The 21,004-nt window shown below is 46.0% G+C and overlaps 1 protein-coding gene across 3 annotated transcripts in view; it reads right to left on the reverse strand.

Annotated features, from left to right (window-relative positions):
• Nucleotides 1-6,374: 6,374 nt before the first annotated feature.
• Nucleotides 6,375-21,004, reverse strand: part of LOC142159385 (uncharacterized) — a 53,805-nt gene continuing 39,175 nt past the window's right edge. For 2 of the 3 annotated variants that reach the window (XM_075214238.1, XM_075214236.1), the window contains exons 2-3: nt 14,554-14,680; nt 6,375-11,471 (exon numbers count right to left, since the gene is read on the reverse strand). In XM_075214238.1, coding sequence (XP_075070339.1) covers nt 6,640-11,471; nt 14,554-14,587 — 4,866 coding nt within the window. In that variant the 5' untranslated portion in view covers nt 14,588-14,680 and the 3' untranslated portion in view covers nt 6,375-6,639. The remainder of the gene's footprint in view (nt 11,472-14,553; nt 14,681-21,004) is intronic. The other variant, XM_075214237.1, reaches the window with a different exon arrangement.

The raw sequence follows: 21,004 nt of genomic DNA on the forward strand, positions 1-21,004 counted from the left end.
GAGGGGTTCCTAACACATACAAGACTCGTCTGATTGCTCCTTGATCAGAGACATTTTCATGGGATACAACTCCCAACATTGTTCCGTCCTCTCTGACGTTACTGTGCTCCTGTATTGCCGATCACCGTTGTTTGTGTGTAGTAGGTAACATATATATTTGGGTCTCTACATAAGAAAACGCCACCGTTATACACATTCGTTGTCCTTCTGCGCATCCAAAGAGAACAGTCATTGTGATATTTTAGGGTGGGTTTCAAACTCATGTTTTGCACAAATTTTAGAACCCCCTAAAATGCCATTTGGATTACACCCTGTATTAACAGAGATATTTGCTCACTTGACGGTGAGGCCGCCAATTTTCAAGTGACAAAGTGACTCTGCCACACACGCACTTTAAAAGTAGAATCGGGGTTATATTCATAATCTTTACTCCATCTGTTCATTTAAATATCTTGTCTAGCAAAACCACACTTCATTTCTTGTGTATGGAACATATAGTGAGACACATGAATAAACGTATCCTATAGTGAGTAAACCCACCAGGGCTTCCCATAATCACATGCAAATATATTGCAGGATTCTGTACAAACCACCACACAGTCATTTGCACAGCCAGTTCATACGTGACAGTTATTACTCTTCTAAAGACGCTACATGTATGATGATTACATGTATGTTTATGTGACAGCCCCACGTCGTCGTTCTTCGGAATTAGACAAGTTACACATAGGACTCTGGTATTAAACCACTGTTCAGTGTTTACTATATTTTTAATTCAGAAGAAAAATAATTTTCAGGAACAGCCCAGGGGCTAGATTTACTAAGCTGCGGGTTTGAAAAAGTGGGGATGCTGCCTATAGCAACCAATCAGATTCTAGCTTTCATTTATTTAGTACTTTCTACAAAATGACAGCTAGAATCTGATTGGTTGCTATAGGCAACATCCCCACTTTTTCCAACTCGCAGCTTAGTAAGTCTAGCCCCAGGAGTCAGAGACTAGTCCCTGTTGTGCATAGTACAACTTCTCTCCTGCCTCTGAGATGTACTTCTTACTATGCATTCTTACTTACTGATTCTCTGAGCATTATAATTTGCTTCGTATTCAGGAGGAATAGCTGAAATTAAAAAATATATGTTAGTAAATTTAGTAAACATGAAATGCTGGGGATTGTAGTGCTCCAATGTCTGCAGAGACGGCAAGGAGTGTTACGTGGAAACTGATATGAAATGCTGGCAGCTGTTGCAGATGTCCAGTCTGAGCTCTAAGGGACATTGGAGAGCTGTGTGCTAGAGGCTGTATAATGGACATTGGAGAGCTGTGTGCTAGAGGCTGTATACTGGACATTGGAGAGCTGTGTGCTAGAGGCTGTATACTGGACATTGGAGAGCTGTGTGCTAGAGGCTGTATACTGGATATTGGAGAGCTGTGTGCTGGAGGCTGTATAATGGACATTGGAGAGCTGTGTGTTGGAGGCTGTATACTGGACATTGGATAGCTGTGTGCTGGAGACTGTATAATGGACATTGGAGATCTGTGTGCTGGAGGCTGTATACTGGACATTGGAGAGCTGTGTGCTAGAGGCTGTATACTGGACATTGGAGAGCTGTGTGCTAGAGGCTGTATACTGGACATTGGAGAGCTGTGTGCTGGAGACTGTATAATGGACATTGGAGAGCTGTGTGCTGGAGGCTGTATACTGGACATTGGAGAGCTGTGTGCTAGAGGCTGTATACTGGACATTGGAGAGCTGTGTGCTAGAGGCTGTATACTGGACATTGGAGAGCTGTGTGCTAGAGGCTGTATACTGGATATTGGAGAGCTGTGTGCTGGAGGCTGTATAATGGACATTGGAGAGCTGTGTGCTAGAGGCTGTATACTGGACATTGGAGAGCTGTGTGTTGGAGGCTGTATACTGGACATTGGATAGCTGTGTGCTGGAGACTGTATAATGGACATTGGAGATCTGTGTGCTGGAGGCTGTATACTGGACATTGGAGAGCTGTGTGCTAGAGGCTGTATACTGGACATTGGAGAGCTGTGTGCTAGAGGCTGTATACTGGACATTGGAGAGCTGTGTGCTGGAGGCTGTATAATGGACATTGGAGAGCTGTGTGCTAGAGGCTGTATAATGGACATTGGAGAGCTGTGTGTTGGAGGCTGTATACTGGACATTGGAGAGCTGTGTGCTGGAGACTGTATAATGGACATTGGAGAGCTGTGTGCTAGAGGCTGTATACTGAACATTGGAGAGCTGTGTGCTAGAGGCTGTATACTGGACATTGGAGAGCTGTGTGCTAGAGGCTGTATACTGGACATTGGAGAGCTGTGTGCTGGAGGCTGTATAATGGACATTGGAGAGCTGTGTGCTAGAGGCTGTATACTGGACATTGGAGAGCTGTGTGTTGGAGGCTGTATACTGGACATTGGAGAGCTGTGTGCTGGAGACTGTATAATGGACATTGGAGAGCTGTGTGCTGGAGGCTGTATACTGGACATTGGAGAGGTGTGTGCTAGAGGCTGTATACTGGACATCGGAGAGCTGTGTGCTGGAGGCTGTATACTGGACATTGGAGAGCTGTGTGCTGGAGGCTGTATACTGGACATTGGAGAGCTGTGTGTTGGAGGCTGTATACTGGACATTGAAGAGCTGTGTGTTGGAGGCTGTATACTGGACATTGGAGAGCTCTGTGCTAGAGGCTGTATACTGGACATTGGAGAGCTGTGTGTTGGAGGCTGTATACTGGACATTGGAGAGCTCTGTGCTAGAGGCTGTATACTGGACATTGGAGAGCTGTGTGTTGGAGGCTGTATACTGGACATTGGAGAGCTCTGTGCTAGAGGCTGTATACTGGACATTGGAGAGCTGTGTGTTGGAGGCTGTATACTGGACATTGGAGAGCTGTGTGCTAGAGGCTGTATACTGGACATTGGAGAGCTGTGTGTTGGAGGCTGTATAATGGACATTGGAGAGCTGTGTGCTGGAGGCTGTATACTGGACATTGGAGAGTTGTGTGCTGGAGGCTGTATACTGGACATTGGAGAGCTGTGTGCTGGAGGCTGTATAATGGACATTGGAGAGCTGTGTGTTGGAGGCTGTATAATGGACATTGGAGAGCTGTGTGCTAGAGGCTGTGTACTGGACATTGGAGAGCTGTGTGCTAGAGGCTGTATACTGGACATTGGAGAGCTGTGTGTTGGAGGCTGTATACTGGACATTGGAGAGCTGTGTGCTAGAGGCTGTATACTGGACATTGGAGAGCTGTGTGTTGGAGGCTGTATAATGGACATTGGAGAGCTGTGTGCTGGAGGCTGTATACTGGACATTGGAGAGTTGTGTGCTGGAGGCTGTATACTGGACATTGGAGAGCTGTGTGCTGGAGGCTGTATAATGGACATTGGAGAGCTGTGTGTTGGAGGCTGTATAATGGACATTGGAGAGCTGTGTGCTAGAGGCTGTGTACTGGACATTGGAGAGCTGTGTGCTGGAGACTGTATAATGGACATTGGAGAGCTGTGTGCTGGAGGCTGTATACTGGACATTGGAGAGTTGTGTGCTGGAGGCTGTATAATGGACATTGGAGAGCTGTGTGCTGGAGGCTGTATAATGGACATTGGAGAGCTGTGTGCTGGAGGCTGTATACTGGACATTGGAGAGTTGTGTGCTGGAGGCTGTATACTGGACATTGGAGAGCTGTGTGCTGGAGGCTGTATAATGGACATTGGAGAGCTGTGTGTTGGAGGCTGTATAATGGACATTGGAGAGCTGTGTGCTAAAGGCTGTGTACTGGACATTGGAGAGCTGTGTGCTGGAGGCTGTATACTGGACATTGGAGAGCTGTGTGCTGGAGGCTGTATACTGGACATTGGAAAGCTGTGTGCTAGAGGCTGTATAATGGACATTGGAGAGCTGTGTGCTAGAGGCTGTATACTGGACATTGGAGAGCTGTGTGCTAGAGGCTGTATAATGGACATTGGAGAGCTGTGTGCTAGAGGCTGTATAATGGACATTGGAGAGCTGTGTGCTAGAGGCTGTATAATGGACATTGGAGAGCTGTGTGCTGGAGGCTGTATACTGGACATTGGAAAGCTGTGTGCTAGAGGCTGTATAATGGACATTGGAGAGCTGTGTGCTAGAGGCTGTATACTGGACATTGGAGAGCTGTGTGCTAGAGGCTGTATAATGGACATTGGAGAGCTGTGTGCTAGAGGCTGTATACTGGACATTGGAGAGCTGTGTGCTGGAGGCTGTATACTGGACATTGGAGAGCTGTGTGCTGGAGGCTGTATAATGGACATTGGAGAGCTGTGTGTTGGAGGCTGTATAATGGACATTGGAGAGCTGTGTGCTAGAGGCTGTATACTGGACATTGGAGAGCTGTGTGCTAAAGGCTGTATACTGGACATTGGAGAGCTGTGTGCTAGAGGCTGTATACTGGACATTGGAGAGCTGTGTGCTAGAGGCTGTATACTGGACATTGGAGAGCTGTGTGCTGGAGGCTGTATACTGGACATTAGAGAGCTGTGTGCTAGAGGCTGTATAATGGACATTGGAGAGCTGTGTGCTAGAGGCTGTATAATGGACATTGGAGAGCTGTGTGCTAGAGGCTGTATAATGGACATTGGAGAGCTGTGTGCTGGAGGCTGTATACTGGACATTGGAAAGCTGTGTGCTAGAGGCTGTATAATGGACATTGGAGAGCTGTGTGCTAGAGGCTGTATACTGGACATTGGAGAGCTGTGTGCTAGAGGCTGTATAATGGACATTGGAGAGCTGTGTGCTAGAGGCTGTATACTGGACATTGGAGAGCTGTGTGCTGGAGGCTGTATACTGGACATTGGAGAGCTGTGTGCTGGAGGCTGTATAATGGACATTGGAGAGCTGTGTGTTGGAGGCTGTATAATGGACATTGGAGAGCTGTGTGCTAGAGGCTGTATACTGGACATTGGAGAGCTGTGTGCTAAAGGCTGTATACTGGACATTGGAGAGCTGTGTGCTAGAGGCTGTATACTGGACATTGGAGAGCTGTGTGCTAGAGGCTGTATACTGGACATTGGAGAGCTGTGTGCTGGAGGCTGTATAATGGACATTGGAGAGCTGTGTGCTGGAGGCTGTATACTGGACATTGGAGAGCTGTGTGCTAGAGGCTGTATAATGGACATTGGAGAGCTGTGTGCTAGAGGCTGTATACTGGACATTGGAGAGCTGTGTGCTGGAGGCTGTATACTGGACATTGGAGAGCTGTGTGCTGGAGACTGTATAATGGACATTGGAGAGCTGTGTGCTGGAGGCTGTATACTGGACATTGGAAAGCTGTGTGCTGGAGGCTGTATACTGGACATTGGAAAGCTGTGTGCTGGAGGCTGTATACTGGACATTGGAGAGGTGTGTGCTGGAGGCTGTATAATGGACATTGGAGAGGTGTGTGCTGGAGGCTGTATACTGGACATTGGAGAGGTGTGTGCTGGAGGCTGTATACTGGACATTGGAGAGGTGTGTGCTGGAGGCTGTATACTGGACATTGGAGAGGTGTGTGCTGGAGGCTGTATACTGGAGGAGAGCAAAGAAGAAAAAAGTTTGTTCCTAGACAAACCATGTTACAATACAAGGGGTGCAAATGAGTTTATTATTTTGCACATAAGATAAATACTGGCTGGTTTTTCATGTAACACACAAATACTTGATAGCTTTATTTTTATACTGACATTTAAAGTTGATCTTGGACATGTCCTACCCCAACTATAAATTTGCCATCACATTTTAAATTTACCTCCCCCTCCAATGCAACATGGTTTTGCTCAGGTGCAGTTACTCATTTTTATACTTTGCTCTCCTTAATGAATCAGGAAGTCCAGTAATGTGCTTAAATGATAACAACTGACAAATACATACAAATAATGCAGTATTTCATTGGGGAAGAAAGTTCAGACGTCCCATTGTCAGGGACCAGTTTCTGTGTAACACCCGCTTGTCGCTATGGTAACTCTGGTCAGTGCGGTGGCGGTTTTCTTGTCCTATAACATTTCCACCCAGTCCAGGAGATCTTTGGATTATGGTAAAATATTCTTTGTGGTTTTATGATACAGTTTAATTATATATATATATAGGCTTGTAAACAGTGAGAGCTGATGTGTGGATTTATCACTATGGCTGTAGTATTGTGTTTAATAAACTTTTTTTAAGTAATACCTCACCTGAGGTATCTCAGTCATGTGACTACTAGTGTCATGGACTATTACTTATAATCACAGTGAATTTGCAGAGTACACAAATGAGAGGACGGCTATAGAGATATATCTGTAAGATTGTTATGTTACGACAGCAGACACCATATATGTAAAGTGTAATACAAGAATGAGCTGATAACACAGGGAATCATGATATTTACATCTTTTATTGACGGACAGAAGGGAGAATAGGTGTCTGGGCGCTATTAACGCACCTTTTATTATCAGGGCTAAATGAAGACACCACTTACCAGAGAGACCGCAGAGCGACAAATCCAAAGTGATGCCCTTTAATTTACTGATTATATAACTAGCACACAATTGTCATTTTCCCTGAGTTACCGGAACATAATTATTATAATATATTCTATTTCATCTCCTGTGTGTAAATCTCCACAGCACTGCATGCCTCGTCATGAACACAGCCCGTATTTTTGGTGATTGAGAAGCCCTGATCGATACCGGAAGGCTTTGTTGCAGTCTGTACACTGAAATGGCTTTTCCCCTGTGTGAATTCTCTGATGGACAATAAGATTGAACTTCTGGCTAAACTGTTTGCCACATTTACCGCAGGAATACGGCTTCTCCCCAGTGTGCGTTCTCTGGTGGACAACCAGCTGTGAAGTCTTATTGAAGGCTTTGCCGCACTCCGTACATATATGCCGTGCTTTCCTGTGCGTTTTCTGATGTTCTACAAACTGAAGTATTTGAGAGAAATGTCTTTTACAGCGATCGCATTTGAACCGGGTCTTCTCTGCTCCTGGTTTCTGATTGACAAGGGCCTGTTTATTGAAGGCTGAGTGCTTTACACCAGTCCTGTTGGTCTTGGTTCCATTGATGGTTCTGGTGTTTGGTCCTCTGTTAATGTGAGCGCTGGCAGCCGTTGGGCTGGATTTAGTGGATGAGTTAATACTCAGAGGACCTCGAGGAAGAGAACATTGGCTCTGAGAGATAACGGATGATGTAGCAGAATGTTGAGTTCCATCAGGTCCGTCGGTGAGCTTATCCTCTTCCTTTTTTACACCTGGCTTCACCCTAATATGAACTTTATAGGATGCAGTGAATGTTGACCTCTTGGCGGTGGAGTTTCCATAAATCAGACACTGAGCTTTCTTTGTCTGCTGAAGCCCACTAAAGGGTATCTTACATCGGACACCATGGGGAGTTCCCAACAACGGTTGCCTTGTTTCACTTTTGGTTAAAGAAGAAGATTCAGGACAAGTAATATAAGACCCCTGAGAAATAGGTAGTGTTTCAATAGATTTCTTTATTTCTGGCGTTGGCATTAGAATGTTTGTTTTAACTAAAGGACAGTTTTCCACCGATTGTTTTTTCACACACAGTGTATGTCTCTGGTGGCGCAGTAGCCCCGTCCTATAGCGGAATGATTTAGTACACTCAGTACAGGTATATGGTCTTTCCCCCGTGTGTATGCGGTGGTGTACCACAAGGTTGAACCTCTGGCTGAAACTCTTCCCACATTCTATGCAGGCAAAAGGCTTCTCCCCGGTGTGAGTTCTCCTGTGGAGAATGAGTGTGGACTTCCGTATGAAACTCTTATTGCATTCTGAGCAAGTGTTTCGTGACCTGGAGTGGGATTTCTGATGTTCCATCAGCTGGCTCCAGTGAGTGAAGGCCTTTTTGCATTGATTGCATTTAAATAGTTTCTCAATCGGTTGTGTTACCTTGTCTACTATAAAAGTCTTTGTGTTGTTATTTTCATCTGCTGCTGTGTTTGCTAATGGTTGTGGTACTTTTGGTAAGTCCTCAACTAATTTATTAGCCAACATTGGTGTAGGTAAAGTGGGAAAACGAGGTGCGTGAACTGGGAAACCTGGGATGGATCTTTGACGCATGGAAAAGGGTAATCGAGAGAGAGGTTTAATACCAGAAGTAGGACAGATGGGCGACGAGAAGGGCAAAGAAGGCTTTGCAGAGGATTTATGATAAAGAAATGAGGATTGGTTTGGGGAACCTTTAGCATCAGATGTATGAGAGATAGAAACAGGTAGAGGAGAGTGTGGTTTAAGGCCAGATGGATGACTAAGGATGGATGGTAAAGACAAAGCCTTAGTAGCAGATTTCTGATTTACTAGAGGCTTAATATAAGATTTCTGCCCCATGACGGTAGATAAGGACGAGGGAGATTTAACTATAGATGGATGACTGGTGGAGTTTAAAGATGAGGAGAATTTCATACAAGATGCATGATATTTGGCGGAGTTCAAAGATGGGGAATGTTTCATAAGTAATGGAGGATGGACAGTGGAACGTAAGGATGATTGAGGTTCGAGACCAGATGTATTGCAACCAGAGGCAACTAAGGATGATGGGGCTTTTATAGCCAACGAATGAACAATGGCTGATGACGATGGAGATTTAACACTTGATGAATGACAGATGGAAGAGGAAGAGAGAGGTTTATTCCGTGACACGTCACACAAAGATGAGGTGGAGTTATATTTTTTACCTGATTGATGATATACAGAAGAGGATGAAGATGAACAAGGTTTTATACCTGATGGATGATAGACGGAGGAGGGTGAGGCCAAGGGAGGTTTAATGCCTGAATCATGACAGTTGGAAGTAGCGGATGATGAAGGTTTATTGTCGGCTGGATGACATATGGAAGAAGGTCTGGATGACATAGGTTTAATACCTGATGACAGACAGATGGAGTAGTTTAAGGATGAGGAAGGTTTATTCTCAGACAGCCGATAGTTTAGAGAGGCAGAAGGTGAATGAGGTTTAGAACCTGATGGAGGATAGATAGATGCTGGTGAAGATGTAGTTTTAAAATACAATGGATGAGAGACGGAGGATGATGACACATTAGAAGATTTCATTCCTGATGAATGATAAATGGAAGAGGATGTGGGAGATTTAATACTTAATAAATGATGGATGGTGGAAGGTGAGGATACAGAAGGTTTAGTACCTGATAAATGATGGACAGTGGAGGGTGAGGATACAGGAGGTTTAGTACCTGATAAATGATGGATGGAGGAGGGTGAGGATACAGAAGGTTTAGTACCTGATAAATGATGGACAGTGGAGGGTGAGGATACAGGAGGTTTAGTACCTGATACATGATGGATGGAGGAGGGTGAGGATACAGGAGGTTTAGTACCTGATAAATGATGGACAGTGGAGGGTGAGGATACAGGAGGTTTAGTACCTGATAAATGATGGATGGTGGAGGGTGAGGATACAGGAGGTTTAGTACCTGATAAATGATGGATGGAGGAGGGTGAGGATACAGGAGGTTTAGTACCTGATAAATGATGGACAGTGGAGGGTGAGGATACAGGAGGTTTAGTACCTGATAAATGATGGACAGTGGAGGGTGAGGATACAGGAGGTTTAGTACCTGATAAATGATGGACAGTGGAGGGTGAGGATACAGGAGGTTTAGTACCTGATAAATGATGGACAGTGGAGGGTGAGGATACAGGAGGTTTAGTACCTGATAAATGATTGACAGTGGAGGGTGAGGATACAGGAGGTTTAGTACCTGATAAATGATGGACAGTGGAGGGTGAGGATACAGGAGGTTTAGTACCTGATAAATGATGGATGGTGGAGGGTGAGGATACAGGAGGTTTAGTACCTGATAAATGATGGATGGAGGAGGGTGAGGATACAGGAGGTTTAGTACCTGATAAATGATGGATGGTGGAGGGTGAGGATACAGGAGGTTTAGTACCTGATAAATGATGGATGGTGGAGGGTGAGGATACAGGAGGTTTAGTACCTGATAAATGATGGATGGTGGAGGGTGAGGGAACAGGAGGTTTAGTACCTGATAAATGATGGACAGTGGAGGGTGAGGATACAGGAGGTTTAGTACCTGATAAATGATGGACAGTGGAGGGTGAGGATACAGGAGGTTTAGTACTTGATAAATGATGGACAGTGGAGGGTGAGGATACAGGAGGTTTAGTACCTGATAAATGATGGACAGTGGAGGGTGAGGATACAGGAGGTTTAGTACCTGATAAATGATGGATGGTGGAGGGTGAGGATACAGGAGGTTTAGTACCTGATAAATGATGGACAGTGGAGGGTGAGGATACAGGAGGTTTAGTACCTGATACATGATGGATGGAGGAGGGTGAGGATACAGGAGGTTTAGTACCTGATACATGATGGATGGTGGAGGGTGAGGATACAGGAGGTTTAGTACTTGATAAATGATGGATGGTGGAGGGTTTAATGCTTGATGAATGACAGATAGAAGCACACGAGGATAATTGAGTTCTATTAGCAGAAGGTTGAACGTCTGATTGGACAATAGTCTGAGGAAGCTGTTGAGAGTTTTTAGCCTTCACCAATGTTCTGTGAATGATTTTCACACATTTCCCTTCACTTTCATGCCTGATAAGAGCTGGTTTGTAGCGGAAGCATTTGTCACATGTAGAACATTTAAAAGGCTTCTCCCCAGTGTGGATCCGATGATGAATCACAAGGTTGAACCTCTGACTGAATTTTTTCCCGCACACAGTACAATCATATGGTCGCTCTCCTGTGTGCGTCCGCTGATGAAGCTTCAGTATGGACTTTCGAATGAAACTTTTTCCACAATCAGAGCATGTAAAGGACTTGTTTTCCGGGTGTGTTTTCTCATGCTCAGTCAGAAGACTGCAGTCGGTGAACGCTTTAGAGCAGCTGACACATTTGAACACATTGCTTTGCATTTCCGTCTTCTGACTTACCATTGAGGTTCCCACCAGTTTACAGCTTGTGTTACTATTGGACAATAGTTTGTAGTTCATTTGGGATTTGTTTTGTATTGTCAACTGTTCTCTTTGTGAATGCGTCTCTTCATCCTCTCTGATTCTGTACTGACCTTGCATTCTGCACGTCCCCAGCAGCATGTCTGTTAAGGAACTATCCTTACTCTTACAGAGATTAAATAATCTCCCCTGCTTGTAGTTTGTCTGCTGAAGATTTGCAATGGTCACCTGGTGGTTCATGTGAGATTGGAACCGTCTTTGTGGTTTACACCTCTGGTGATTTATTTTGTGATCAATGAGAAGAGACCAGATGCCAATGTCTGTTTGACACTCAGAGCACCTGTGGTCTATCTTGTCCAACACACCAAGGGCATAAGTCTTGTACCGGTCGCTCACTGTCTTTGTATCTTCCTGAACCCACTGAGTTCCTTTAAATTGCTTCCATGTTGAATTTACTGAGAGTCTAGAAGTGTGTTCTTCTATTTTAATACATGGCTGGTAGATGTTTTCTGAAAAATAGAAATTTGGATGAAGGGATGTGAAAATCCTAGATGAAGTTGCGAATCACAGGTGTGTGGCTAATGTGTAGTGTTTTTTATGTACAGTAAATGTCTGTTTCAGCCTAACGTTCATATTATTATGTTGACTAATCAACATATTACTGGTTCTCATCGACAAAGTGCTGAGTACCCTGATTTATGCTGGAACGTTGGAAAAAATGCACAAGTTTACGGAACTAAATAACAGCAGAAAAGAAAACAAGTGATGTAGTGTCTGATGGGAGTGGTTGGGTGGTCTTTGTTAATACAGAGTAGGCTCACCGGTGGAGCAGTGTCTCCCCTTTTAGAGGAGGGTACAGCCATTTCCTTTCCGCAAAAGGACTTGATGTTTGCATCAGCTCTGAGCTGGTAGAAAAAGGGTTTCCTAGGCTTTAAAGGGGATACGGTGTGAACCATCCATGCACGATGGCGGAGAGGAACAAGTCTAGGTGCACTTTGCACACTATAAAACAAATCTTTACACACATAAAAGTGACACCTGTAATAAACAGATTCCCGATGTCTCCTCACTCACATAAATAAGGCAAAACTGCAATAATATAGGTGGTAAAAAGAAAAGTGTAATTTTAATGAAAGTGGCTCTAAATGGGTAGAAGATGGACGTGACGTTTACACTTTTGCACAGAGCAACTCTCCACCCACCAAGGAGAAGTTATAGTTTGTGGAGGCATCTTCTGATCATGGCGAGTAGGGTGCCCCTTGAACGACCTCAGGTACAAGTTGTAAATTGGGTACATTATTATTTATTTTGCCCATGCCCGTCACAACCTGGGGTAAATGATTCCTCCCTGCAGATGTCTACTGTAGATGGTCCCCTTGGAGTTTCATGCTGTCCTCACTTTATATTTCATTACTTATGAGACAATAAGTAGCGTTGTTGACACAAACACTGTGCAGTACAACAGCTGTAAACTGCTTCCCGTAGAGGAGATTTTGGTGAAGCAGAAAGACAATTCTGTAACTAGTTACCTTTAAAACAATCTGAAAAGCACCAGTGAAGTAAACAGGATCTTATACTTCTAAACTAAGGACAGTATGGCTACAACAATACCAGGCACAGATGCTTTCAACAGTGTCCATCCTATAGTCAACATCTCTAAGAAATGGAATGCAGTTACCACTCAACCCAATGACATCTCACCCTCCTCTCTGTACCACTACTCCACCCAATGACAGAGTAACCTCCACTCTGTACCACTACTCCACCCAATGACGGTGTAACCTCCACTCTGTACCACTCAACCCAATGACATCTCACCCTCCTCTCTGTACCACTACTCCACCCAATGACAGTGTAACCTCCACTCTGTACCACTACTCCATCCGTTGACAGTATAACCTCCACTCTGTACCACTACTCCACCCAATGACAGAGTAACCTCCACTCTGTACCACTACTCCACCCAATGACATCTCACCCTCCTCTCTGTACCACTACTCCACCCAATGACAGTGTAACCTCCACTCTGTACCACTACTCCACCCAATGACGGTGTAACCTCCACTCTGTACCACAAATCCACTTAATAACAACGTAACCTCCACTTTGTACCACTACTCCACCCAATTCCAGTGTAACCTCCATTCTGTACCACTACTCCACCCAATTCCAGTGTAACCTCCATTCTGTACCAAAACTCCACCCAATAACAGAGTAACCTCCACTATGTAGCACTACTCCACCCAATTACAGTGTAACCTCCACTCTGTACCACTACTCCATCCGTTGACAGTGTAACCTCCGCTCTGTACCACTACTCCACCCAATTACAGTGTAACCTCCATTCTGTACCACTACTCCACCCAATTACAGTGTAACCTCCACTCTGTATCACTAATCCACCCAATGACAGAGTAACCTCCACTATGTACCACTACTCCACCCAATTTCAGTGTAACCTCCACTATGTACCACTACTCCACCCAATTTCAGTGTAACCTCCATTCTGTACCACTACTCCACCCAATTACAGTGTAACCTCCACTCTGTATCACTAATCCACCCAATGACAGAGTAACCTCCACTATGTACCACTACTCCACCCAATGACAGAGTAACCTCCACTCTGTACCACTAATCCATCCGTTGACAGTGTAACCTCCACTCTGTACCACTACTCCACCCAATTCCAGTGTAACCTCCATTCTGTACCAAAACTCCACCCAATGACAGTGTAACCTCCACTCTGTACCACTACTCCACCCAATTACAGTGTAACCTCCACTCTGTAAGACTACTCCACCCAATTACAGTGTAACCTCCACTCTGTACCACTACTCCATCCGTTGACAGTGTAACCTCCGCTCTGTACCACTACTTCACCCAATAACAGTGTAACCTCCATTCTGTACCACTACTCCACCCACTGACAGTGTAACCTCCACTCTGTACCACTACTCCACCCAATTACAGTGTAACCTCCACTCTGTATCACTAATCCACCCAATGACAGAGTAACCTCCACTATGTACCACTACTCCACCCAATTTCAGTGTAACCTCCACTATGTACCACTACTCCACCCAATTTCAGTGTAACCTCCATTCTGTACCACTACTCCACCCAATTACAGTGTAACCTCCACTCTGTATCACTAATCCACCCAATGACAGAGTAACCTCCACTATGTACCACTACTCCACCCAATTTCAGTGTAACCTCCACTATGTACCACTACTCCACCCAATTTCAGTGTAACCTCCATTCTGTACCAGTACTCCACCCAATTACAGTGTAACCTCCACTATGTACCACTACTCCACCCAATTACAGTGTAACCTCCATTCTGTACCACTACTCCATCCGTTGACAGTGTAACCTCCGCTCTGTACCACTACTCCACCCAATGACAGTGTAACCTCCATTCTGTACCACTACTCCACCCACTGACAGTGTAAACTCCACTCTGTATCACTAATCCACCCAATGACATCTCAACCTCCACTTTCTTACCCAATCACAGCACGGCCTCCACTCCACCAGTTCCTTATCCAATGACAGCACAGCCTCCACTGTATACCAGTTTCTTACCCAATGACAGCACAACTTCCAGGTTCTCCTGCATAACCTGCTTGTAGAGATCTTTCTGCCACTCCTCTAGATGGCGCCATTCTTCTTCTGAGAAATACACCGCCACCTCATCAAAGAACACGGGGACCTAGAACAGAGTTCAAAAATAAATGTGGTAGGTTATATAATATTTAATATTATTGTTATATTAATTGATAAAGGAAAAGAGAAAGTTAACACAAGGAAAAAGCAAACACAGTCAAAATGGACATACCTGTAGCTGTCCATCAACAAAATTCTATTTATCTACGTCTCTCTGTGCCCCCATGCCTCCACGCTCCCATGTCCCTCTGTGCCCCCATGTCCCTATGCCTCTATGTCCCTGTGCCCCTATGTCTTTGCGCCTCAATGCCCCATGTCTCTATGTCCCTATGCCCCCATGTCTCTGTGCCCCCATATGTCTGCACCTCCATGGTCCCATGTCTCTATGTCCCTATGCTTCCATGCCTCCTTGTTCCCATGTCTTTGTGTCCCCATGCCTCTATGCTCCCATGTCCCCATGCCTCTATGATCCCATGCCTCTATGTTCCCATGTCTCTATGCTCCTGTGTCTCCAAGCCTCTATGCTCCCATGTCCCATGCCTCTATGCTCCTGTGTCTCCAAGCCTCTATGCTCCCATGTCTCTATGCTCCTGTGTCTCCAAGCCTCTATGCTCCCATGTCCCCATGCCTCTATGCTCCTGTGTCTCCAAGCCTCTATGCTCCCATGTCCCCATGCCTCTATGATCCCATGCCTCTATGTTCCCATGTCTCTATGCTCCTGTGTCTCCAAGCCTCTATGCTCCCATGTCCCCATGCCTCTATGATCCCATGCCTCTATGTTCCCATGTCTGTATGCTCCTGTGTCTCCAAGCCTCTATGCTCCCATGTCCCCATGCCTCTATGATCCCATGTCCCCATGCCTCTATGCTCCCATGTCCCCATGCCTCTATGATCCCATGCCTCTATGTCCCCATGCCTCTATGCTCCTGTGTCTCCAAGCCTCTATGCTCCCATGTCCCCATGCCTCTATGATCCCATGCCTCTATGTTCCCATGTCTCTATGCTCCCATGTCCCCATGCCTCTATGATCCCATGCCTCTATGTCCCCATGCCTCTATGCTCCCATGTCCCCATGCCTCTATGATCCCATGTCCCCATGCCTCTATGCTCCCATGTCCCCATGCCTCTATGATCCCATGCCTCTATGTTCCCATGTCTCTATGCTCCCATGTCCCCATGCCTCTATGATCCCATGCCTCTATGTCTCCAAGCCTCTATGCTCCCATGTCCCCATGCCTCTATGATCCCATGTCCCCATGCCTCTATGATCCCATGCCTCTATGTCCCCATGCCTCTATGCTCCTGTGTCTCCAAGCCTCTATGCTCCCATGTCCCCATGCTTTTATGCTCCAGTGCCTCTATGCTCCCATGTCACATATTCATAAGGGAACGTTGTGCAGCTATTTCAGTGAGAGACTCACTGCCTGCACACATGGGCACATCATACGATCACTGTAAATTTTACTGAACACAGCCAAGGTGCTGCAAAAAGTAGGGAGAATTGAAGCCTATATATGGGCTTCTTCAGTGGATGTAGAACTGATGAGAGAACACAATATGCAATACATTAAGATTTCACTGCATGCTTAATCCTCTGTGCATTCAGTTTTGTCGTATTTCCGATTCAATAAAATATGAAATCCTAAAAGACAGCTGTAATGTATAAGGTGCTACAGATTCAGTAGTGCCGGACAATCTTCTTACAGATATGACATACATGAATGTAATACATATAATAAGAGATACATAAATACAATAAGCATCATAACACATACGTGGATAATCATGAGTGGTAATACAGCTATCACTGACACAGGTACAAGTTCCATGCGTGTGAGTGAACACAGAGCAGAAGATTCGGCATAGGACATGACCTCAGGGGGTACAAGGTGGACAGACAGGAGACATAGAATAGAGAGGACCCTGCCCGTGAGAGCTTACAATCTAGACGGAGGCGGTAATGAGAGACAGTCGGTGCAGATAGGACATAAGTGGTGGATGGAGAAGTAGAGAGTGAACATGAGAGTCTAAGAGGGGGAATGGTAGGCAAGCATGAAGAGGTGAGTTTAGAGGGAGCGTTTGAAGAATTTGAGGTACAGCGTTGCAGAAGTCTTGGAGACAGGAGTGGAGGAGATTATATGAGGGGAAGTGAGGCAAAGAGATGTATGGAGGGGAAGAGTTAATGAGGGCTTTGTAGGTGACCAGCCTTGAACTAAATTCTGTAAACAAGGGGAACCTGTGAAGGGATTTACAGAGAGAAGGAACGGTGGCAGAGGAAGATTAGTCTAGCCATAGCATTCAGAATGGATTGTAGATGGTAAAGATGGGGGAGGGAATGGCCAGTGAGGAGGAGGTTACAGTAGTCAAGGTGGGAGATAATGAGCATGTGGAGTTTTAGTTAGTTCCTGGGTGAGAAAGGGGCTTATTTTTCATCTTGTGGAGGAGGAGGCGACAAGACTGCGAGAGGTGAAGCTGAGGATAGAGTGAAGAATGACACCAAGGGAGCATGCGTGGGGAACAGGGGAGAGAGTGGTGTTTTCGACTGTGAGAGAGATGTGGGGAGGGGCGGTGACATTAGTAGGAGGAAAGATGATAAGCTCAGATTTGGACATGTTAGTGTTCCGACAACCAGTGCGGCATAAACTTATAGAACTGGTAGAAGAGGTCTTCACCTTTAGCAGCCGCCTTTCCCATAGAGACTGGTTATGCTCACAGGTACTCAGATGCCCCCAGGTCTTAAACTCAGAGTAGTATAAGTTTCTACTCACACGGCTGCGCACAGGTACATAAGGTAACACATGGAACAGAGGCAGGCCAGCGATCTGCAGACTGGACGGAGCACCGGAGGAGATGTCAGGTACCAGCACGGTCAGGGTCACAGGCAGCGGTTCAGAATCCGGGTACAGGCAATATGTCAAGGTCACAGGCAATGGCAGAATCTGGGGACAGGCAATAGGTCATACACAGGTAATCAATCCAAAGGTTCACACCAACAATAGCTCAGGAGCAGGCTAGACACAGAAAGACTGGAACTATAAATGTCAGGGAGGCTAAGCCCTTCCTGCCTTATAAACAGACACTGGCCAATGAGGGCAGGTGTGTAATTAGCCCTAAGGGCTGTAATAATAGCTGCCACTTGATGGTTTGCGCGAGCGCCCGGCTGCACCTAATGCCGGGACGCAGTGCTATCTACTACAGCGTCCCAACCATTGCCTAGCAACAGCCGGGACGAGACCCGGAAGTGACGTCCCGGTCGTCATAGCGACGGGCGGGATACAGGTGAGAGGGTCGCGGCGGCTGAGCACCGCCGCGGCTCGTAACAGTACCCCCCTTGAGGAGGGGTCAAGGAACCCCGACATCCAGGTTTTTCAGGGAACCGTTTAAAGAATTCCTTGAGGAGTTTGTCGGCGTGTAGGTGTTTCTAGGGGACTCAAGAACGTTCTTCTGGGCCGTAGCCCTTCCAATGCACCAGAAAATGGGTATGTCCCTGAACCCTCTTGGAGTCGAGAATCTTCTCTACAATATATTCATGATAACCATGTAAGTTGTCTAGTCGAGGTTTGGGTTGTTCCGGAGTCTCAAACTTGGAGGACAAGACAACAGGTTTCAAGAGGGAACAGTGGAACGTATTAGGCATTCTCAAAGAAGGTGGAATCTTCAGCCTGAAGGCAACAGGATTAACTTTTTTTATAATAGAAAAAGGTCCAATGAACCAAGGTCCCAATTTCTTGCAGGGTTGTTTGAGCCTCATATTCCAAGTGGCAGCACGGTAGCTAAGTGGTTAGCACTTCTGCCTCACAGTGCTGGAGTCATGAGTTCAATTCCCAACCATGGCCTGTGTGGAGTTTGTATGTTCTCCTCGTGTTTGCGTGGGTTATCCTCCGGGTGCTCCGGTTTCCTCCCACACTCCAAAAATATACTAGTTGGTTAATTGGCTGTAATCAAAAATTTACCCTAGTCTCTCTCTGTCTGTCTGTGTGTGTGTATGTTAGGGAATTTAGACTGTAAGCTCTAATGGGGCAGGGACTGATGTGAATGAGTTCTCTGTACAGCGCTGCGGAATCAGTGGCGCTATATAAATAAATGATGATGATGATGGACAGCCAGACTTTGTCTCCCACCTTCTGCCTTACAGCACTGGGGTAATGAGTTCTCCTTATCTGTGAGGAGTTTGTATGTTCTTTTCGTGTTTGCGTGGGTTCCCTCCGGGTGCTCTGGTTTCCACCCACACTCCAAAAACATACTAGTAGGTTAATTGGCTGCTAACAAATTTACCCTAGTCTCTCTTTGTCTGTCGGTGTGTTAGGGAATTTAGACTGTAAGCTCCAATGGGGCAGGGACTGATGTGAATGAGTTCTCTGTACAGCGCTGCGGAATCAGTGGCGCTATATAAATAAATGATGATGATGATGGACAGCCAGACTTTGTCTCCCACCTTAAGAGAACAATTCCTGTGATGACGATCTGCAAAACATTTTGACCGAGCAGAGGCCTGAAGCAGGGCGGCATGGACCTTTTTCCACATAATTCTGAGACGGGAGGCTGTTTGGCGTACCCCAGGAGAACTAGAAGAGTTGAATGAAGCAAGAGAGTTAGACCTGGGATGAAGGCCGTAGTTGCAAAAGAATGGAGATGTGCGGGTGGAAAAATGGCAAGAGTTATTATAGGCAAATTCGGCCCACGGGAGTAAAGATGACCAATTGCTATGAAATTTGGAAATGTATAATTGGAGGAATTGTTCCAATGACTGGTTGACTCTTTCTGTTTGTCCATTTGACTGTGGGTGGTAGGCAGAAGACAGACTGATGTTGATGCCAAGGTGGTTGCAGAAAGACCTCCAAAACTGAGCGATGAACTGAGACCCACAATATCTTCAGACAGACCGTGCCAGAGTTTGGGAATTGTGTAGGCCTGCCAAAGCGATGAAGTGAGCCATCTTGCTAAAGCGATCTACCACCACCTAGATTGTATTGTGACCGGATGACCAGGGTAAATCTACAATGAAATCCATAGCCAGATGCGACCAAGGCCTACTTGGAGTAGATAACGGCATGAGTTGATCCGACGGAGAACTTCTGGTAGTCTTGGTTCTAGCACAATCTCTACATGAGAGCACAAACTCTTTAACATCAGCGGTCAAGGAGAGCCACCAAACCGTGCGTAGGAGGACTTCAGTGGTTTTGAACACTCCAGGATGTCCCTCAACCTTGTTGCCATGAGCCTGCAGCAGTACTTCCTTCCGGAGATGGACCGGTACATACAATTTACCCGAAGGAGTCTCAGGAGGAAATTTTGGAGAGCAGCACACAAATCCTGGGTCAATCCCGAATGAATAGAGGATGAGGGCACAATAGGGAGCGGAATAGCGGAAGGATGAGAGTGTCACGATACTTTCCCTTCCGTGTTCCCCCGCCGCTCCGACGGACCCGGAAGCCGCACTTTCCGGTTCTGCGGTCACGTGACCGCTACCTAGGGCGGTCACATGATCGCTACCTAGGGAATTCAAATGGGACACTGCATAAATACATAGCTCTGACACTTGGAGAGTGTCAGAGCAACTTACCAGTTCCTGGCTCCTGTGTCCTCCTTGTTCCTGCTTCCTGTGTGTTGACTCCCAGTGTACCGACTCGGATTGTTCACCCTTCTGGATTCCGTTGTCCTCCGTGTACCGACTTGGCTTGCTGACCTTCCTTATTGCCTGTGCTCCTGACCCGGATTGCCTCACGCTCCTTCCTCTATACGTTTATCTGCCTTCCTGTGTACCGACCCGGCTAGCTGACCACGCATCTGTTCTGGTGACCCGTGTACCGACCCGGTTTGATTGACTCCGAGACCGCCTCTTGATTCTGTCTGCATTGCCTGCCTGTGTACCAAACCGGCCTGTCCGACTACTCTCATCTTGCTCCTACTCCGCTGTACTACATCTTGGGGCAAACCTGAGTACCGCGACCTGCGACTCCTGGCAGCAAAGTCCATCCCGCCTTGCGGCGGTTCTTGGTGAATACTGGGGAGATCGTTAGACTCCGCACCTCAGGTAAGCCAGCGTTAATCAAGATTAGTAGTGTATCCAGTAAATCCGTTACAGAGAGGACACAAAGCTGTGAGAGAGTGCATCCGCTTTAACATTTTTGGAACCTGGTCTGTACGAAATAATAAACTTGTAGCGAGTAAAGAACAAGGCCCAACGTGCCTGTCTGGAATTTAGACGTTTGGCCAATTCAATAAACATCAAATTTTTGTGGTCTGTGAGCACAGAGATGACATGAACAGCATCCTCCAGCCAGTGTCGCCATTCCTCAAATGCCCATTTGATAGCTAAAAGTTCTAGATTGCCCACGTCATAATTTCTCTCAGCAGCAGAGAATTTTCG

Source organism: Mixophyes fleayi, chromosome 5, assembly GCF_038048845.1.
Source record: "Mixophyes fleayi isolate aMixFle1 chromosome 5, aMixFle1.hap1, whole genome shotgun sequence".
Taxonomy (NCBI): domain Eukaryota; kingdom Metazoa; phylum Chordata; class Amphibia; order Anura; family Limnodynastidae; genus Mixophyes; species Mixophyes fleayi.